Source organism: Centruroides sculpturatus, unplaced genomic scaffold, assembly GCF_000671375.1.
Source record: "Centruroides sculpturatus isolate CEXI.00-Female unplaced genomic scaffold, Cexi_2.0 scaffold1135, whole genome shotgun sequence".
Lineage (NCBI taxonomy): Eukaryota > Metazoa > Arthropoda > Arachnida > Scorpiones > Buthidae > Centruroides > Centruroides sculpturatus.
Genome location: NW_019385800.1, coordinates 200,569 through 206,578, shown reverse-complemented (window position 1 = coordinate 206,578; position 6,010 = coordinate 200,569). Strand labels below are relative to the sequence as shown.

Sequence of the window (6,010 nt, the reverse complement as noted above, 5' to 3'; positions counted from 1 at the left end):
TAAATGTTAGTATAATAAAGCTTACAAATACGTTTAATTTCTACATTATTTTTAACATTTACTACACTTATTATATTTATAGTATTATCAAAATTTAAATTTCGAAACTAAAACTTAATAAAAATTTTCAATCATTACAAAAATAATGTAAAAATAACCGTTGTTATTGATTGTAAGATTACTTCAAANAAGCAAATGATTTTTATGTTTTTACATGTATATTTTATATGCATGGTAGAGTATATATTATAAATTAATAATTGATGATTTAACACATTACTTTTATAAAGACATTTATCGAATAATTTAAAAGAACAGAAAGAAAAACACTGTTCATGTACTTAAACATTTAGTTTATCTAAATATAGTTTTTTCTTACAATTTCTTTCTTAATTTACTTACAGACTCCAACATTTAGAAATATTTAATAGAGTAAACGTTACTCTTATAACTAAAGACTGAAATGGTCAGAATGAAATAATATACTGGTATTTTTTAAGCAATACTCATGATTATAAACGATTAAACTATTTATAATATTCTTATAAAAAATTACAAACTTTTACCAGAGTGTTAGGTTTAACAAAGGGAAAGTACTATATCGATTAACAAGTAACTCTCTTAAGACTTTTACGTATTTGGTTTCGGGAGATTCTGCATCTTCAAAAATTGCAAGAAACGTGTGGATATTCTCTATATGTACGGATGCTACTGTTTATGTCTGTGTGTTTCTCGATTTTCTCACCTACTTTGAAGGTTAGTAACTAGTGTTTTTTTACTCAAAATTTTTTGAATTGTGTACGAAGTAAATGTTTTAGCCATGTGTTCGAAGATTTGATGACCATGCACATCATTTTTCACATTTTGTATACAATCACTCAATTAAAATATCATTTTTTTCTAGCATATAAATCTATATCTATATCTATATATATATATAAAAATGGACATATATGTCCCTATATTTTACTTTTTCGCCAAAACTACACATCGCACGTGAATGGTGTTTGTATGTGGTGGTAGTGCAAATATTAAATTTATACTTACTCCTCGGTCAACCTATAAAAATAAAATAAGCGTTGAATTAACGTCGATGTATCAAAAGAACTCTTTCTAAGCAAATTTTAACCACCATCTTCAAACTTTCAACATAATTAATAATATAATTTAAATTAATTTTATTGTATACTAGCTGCAAGTACTCGCTTCGCTGGGTTTTTATTCGTTCGTACATTTATTTGTAACAACATTTTTTAATATATAAAATATTTTTTCTTTTCCTCTACATAATCTTTTTCTCTTTCAGTGTGTTTCCCTATAATTTTTAAGTTGCATTTCTGTCCGATTATTTCTGTTTCGTTGATAATTTTCTTGTAGCAATGTTAGATGTACTGTACTTCTCTTTCTTCTGTGGTTACATTTTTTGTGAGATTTTTTGCCTTTGAAATATGATTCGAGACCGTAAACATTTTTTCTTATGCTTTAGTATTGTTTTTGATATTTTTACTTTTTACACTTTACTGTTCACTTTTTACTTTTTTCTGTTATTCGTACACTTTTACTTATGAAAAATCAACTGAAGCATGTGCTCAGACGTATCCAAAAGCCATCCCCACTACTCATACATAACGGTCCTCGTCTATTCCAAAATATTTTCGAATATTCGAAAACATTTAAGATTAACATTGAGATTACATTAAAACCAGTCTTACCTGTTTTCACAGAATGCAGGAATTAGTCCCCCATTTCCAGACTAATGAGAAAATTTTTACATGGGTCTAAAAATATGTTCGATTTCCTGCAAAAAACACAAAAAAACAGCATCTGCGCCTGTAAATATTGCACGCCGCTTTCTCTTAGCACTTCAATTGTTACTTTGCCACTTCCATTGTTAACACTTTTATTGTTAACAACCTCTCCCCACAGGGGGAATTTTGAAAAATCTCTTTTTAGTGTACATTCTTGTGACTTACCCTATTAAACAGTAATGAAAAACGCAAAAATCCGCATATAAATAATATAATTAAAGCTGAGTTCTTCATGGGAAGCCTTAATCCTGTCTCTCTTTCCCACGGGGGAATTTCAAAAAATCCCTTATTAGTGTACGTTTTCATTACACACCCTAACTGTGTACCAAATTTCAACGTTCAACTCCTAACCGTTTGCGCTCTGCTCTTCTTATTATTATTCGGATAGGCTATTTCAAAGGGCAATTTTGGCAACTAAAAATAATATTGTCGACAATATCAACTTTAATATTCAAAACAAAATTCAGAACTGATAAGTGCTCCTTTTTTATGTTTGGGCATTATATAAAATATAAATCAAACCAACTTTTCATTAATAAATACACTAAGTACACTCTACACTGTTTTTACACTTTATTTTCGATTTATATTCAGTCACTGCATCACTTTGACTACTCACACTTCACTGTTTGTTTTAATTCACTCAATGCACTACTTTTGAATTTTCACTTCTTTTTCCGTTCTTTTCTTTGTCACTGATAAGAAACTGACGTTCAAACCCACGACGGAGCTTGCTTTATATACCCGCACCAATGGGTAGTCTCACCTATACAAAAAAGGATTCGAATGGTTCACAATGTTCCAGAACATTCCACAACATTCAAGAGTGTTCTGGAACGTCCAGAATGTTCCCAAACGATCCAAAACATCCCAGAACATTCTGGAATGTTGTGGAATGCTCTGGAACACTCTGGAATGTTTTATAAATTTCTAGAGGGCGAAACTTCCAGCCCTTATATCTTCAACAGCACGACCTTTCAGTAAAAACAGGAACTTTCTTCATGGATGGAGGATAGAGGGCTATTACACCATATAACACTCTTGATCGTACCGGGAATCGTTTTTGAGTTTTAGAGGCACTCACATTGTACACTTACCTTTATAATATACATTAATAATTAATAATTAATTAGTACAAAAGTATGTATGAAAATTATTATTTATGTTTGTTGCATTAATTCAAAAAATGCTGTTCAGAAATTTAATACTTTTCTCTAATTCGAAATTCACTTTAAAATCAATGTTCGTGTGGAATTCTTGGCATAATATAAATTAACAAGTACTAATGACCACAAATTAAATGTTGGTCAATAATGCAGAATCAAAAAAATAACAGCAAGAGATCTCCAAGCAGTGACACATTTTCAATTGTAACCCAACAAATTACTTATCGCATATAGTAGAAAACCGAACAAAAATTTAAGAAAACTTAATAAATTTGTATAGGAATGTTTAAAAATTACGTATTTTTTAAAAAAAATTACAGATAAAAACTTCTCAGGTATAAACAGTTATAGTAAAAAAATTCCGTGAAAAGTGTATGTTACGAAGCAAATGATTTTTATGTTTTTACATGTATATTTTATATGCATGGTAGAGTATATATTATAAATTAATAATTGATAATTTAACCTCTACCATGTATATTTTATATGCATGGTAGAGCATTTATTATCAATTATTAATTTATAATAAATGCTCTACCATGTATATTTTATATGCATGGTAGAGTATATATTATAAATTAATAATTGATGATTTAACACATTACTTTTATAAAGACATTTATCGAATAATTTNTACATTGTCAAAATTGACAATGAAAAGGTAGAAAGTGGTGAATTGGAAAAGGATTGGAATTTCTTGCCTCCCAAAAAAATCAAGGATCCTGAAGCTAAAAAGCCTGAGGATTGGGATGATAGAGCCAAAATTGATGATCCCGAAGACAAGAAACCAGATGTAAGTTTTTCTTTTTAAATTTTTTTTATCATTTTAAAGTAAATTTTTAACATATCAAAGCACGTTACATAATACAAACTTAAATGACAATCATAAAAATTATACCAATATTTCTGAAACACCATAATTATGTACACAATTGATTCAAAAATATCAAATATTTTGAATTTGTACATTAATAAGTTTAGAGCAGTAATAAACAAATGTAATAAAATATGTAGTACAGTAGAGAGTCAAACTCAGCACTCGATAACCCGGCAGTCTGGATAACTCAGCCACACTCTGGCAGGGCAAAAAAATCCTTAGTTAATTAATTTTCATTATAGACAGCTTTATGCCTCATAAAGTATTTTTCTGAGATCTGTCTTATCAGGTAAATTACTGTGCACAGTGTATTCATTAATTTTCATTTTCATGTAGTAAAGGCTCTATGCCTTTATAAAGGATGCACTTTTCCTTTGTTTAAGGGTATTTGAGCAGTTTATTCTCTGTTGTATTCTCAAGTAAACAATACATACAAGTACAGTACAGTATTTTCTGAGGAAACACTCATACTTATTTTTTTTAACCCCATTCCTGATAACCTGGCATTTTCACAAACTTGGCCACCCTTCGGCCCACATTAGGCCGAATTTTCGAGACTCTGCTGTAATTGAAAAGTGAAGACAGAAAAGAAAAAAATCTTTCGGAACTGTCAATATTTAAAAATGCTTGACATTCTGACAAAATAATAATAAATGATTAGTGGATATCAAGTTTTCTATTTTAATTTTAATAATATACAATAATAAATATACGTTCTCAGAATCTTAATATTTATCAATACTACTTAATTGTCAATTTTTCAGCAACATTTAATCTAACAAAATAAATTCTGAAACTGTTTTATTAAATTAATTTTTAGTTGATGAATGAAAAGCCATTTATTAAATGGATGAGTACATATTTCAAGCTACTGCAAGATAAATTTGTTTACAGTTGTTTAATGTTGAATCATTACTTAATAAATCAATTGTTTGATATGACAGGATTCATTTGATGTTTTATAATTACAGAATGAAATTTTTAAATTTTTACTGTTAATCTGAACTTTTTGTTTTTATCCAAATTTTGAAATATTTAAGTAGCACAGCATTTAAGTTTCAAAAATGCAAATGAGCATTAAAAGCATTTATAAAAGGTGATATTTAGATCTATGATTCTGAGTCATGAGATGTAATTTAATTGACAATGTAATTGTACAATTTTTAACTGGTTTAATTCCATTTTGAATGGTTTAAATATTATAAAATGTTTTTGTTTAAACATATTATTGTACAAAGAATTTGTTACTGAATCAGTTGCTGTAAATTCATTTTTTTCAAGAAAACACTTCAAATAAATTATATATGTGTATTTTTTAGGACTGGGATCAACCTGAATACATACCAGATCCAGATGCCACAAAACCTGAAGATTGGGATGATGAAATGGATGGTGAATGGGAACCACCACAAATAAATAATCCCGAATATAAAGGAGAATGGAAACCTAAACAAATTGATAATCCTAATTACAAAGGACCATGGATTCATCCAGAAATTGATAATCCAGAATATGTACCTGATCCATTTATCTACAGGTATACTGATATTGGAGCATTTGGTTTTGATCTATGGCAGGTAAAGTCTTATTTTAAAATTTAAAATTAATTCTGATGTAGCTATTATAATTTAATAATTAAAATTTATTTCTGTTCAGGTTAAATCTGGTACAATATTTGATAACATATTAATTACGGATGATGAAGATTTTGCTCAGAAAGTAGGAGAAGAAACATGGGGCTCTACAAAAGATGCTGAACGTAAAATGAAAGATGAGCAGGATGAAGAAGAAAGGAAGAAAACAGAAGCAGAAGCTAAAAAAGATGAAGATGAAGAGGAGGAGGAAGAAGATGAGGAGGAAGATACTGAATCTACAACTGAGGCTACAGAAGTAAGTTTTTAATCTGACATGCAATTTTTTTTAATTTTTTTTTTGTTAGGGATAGTTAAAATGAGTTCATTTTTGCTTTTAAACCTTACATGAAACAGATATAACCTGCATTTATTCTAAAAATATCATAACTACAAATACATTTGATTTATGTACAGTTTAATGGTAATATAATTAATTATGCTGGGAAAAACATAGATTCTGTATTAATTTACTGCCATAAATAGAATGAGTTTTCTAGATTAAAAAAGGGTATTACTAGATTTTTA

General features: G+C 28.5%; 1 protein-coding gene across 1 annotated transcript; it reads left to right on the top strand.

Moving 5' to 3' along the window:
- Nucleotides 1–2,594: 2,594 nt before the first annotated feature.
- LOC111642204 (calreticulin-like) lies at nt 2,595–5,768 on the top strand. Its single transcript, XM_023388501.1, has 4 exons — nt 2,595–2,725; nt 3,590–3,767; nt 5,171–5,428; nt 5,508–5,768. Exons 1-4 carry the CDS (start codon nt 2,595–2,597, stop codon nt 5,751–5,753), a joined length of 813 nt encoding a protein of 270 aa, XP_023244269.1. The 3' UTR covers nt 5,754–5,768.
- The last annotated feature ends 242 nt before the right edge of the window (nt 5,769–6,010 follow it).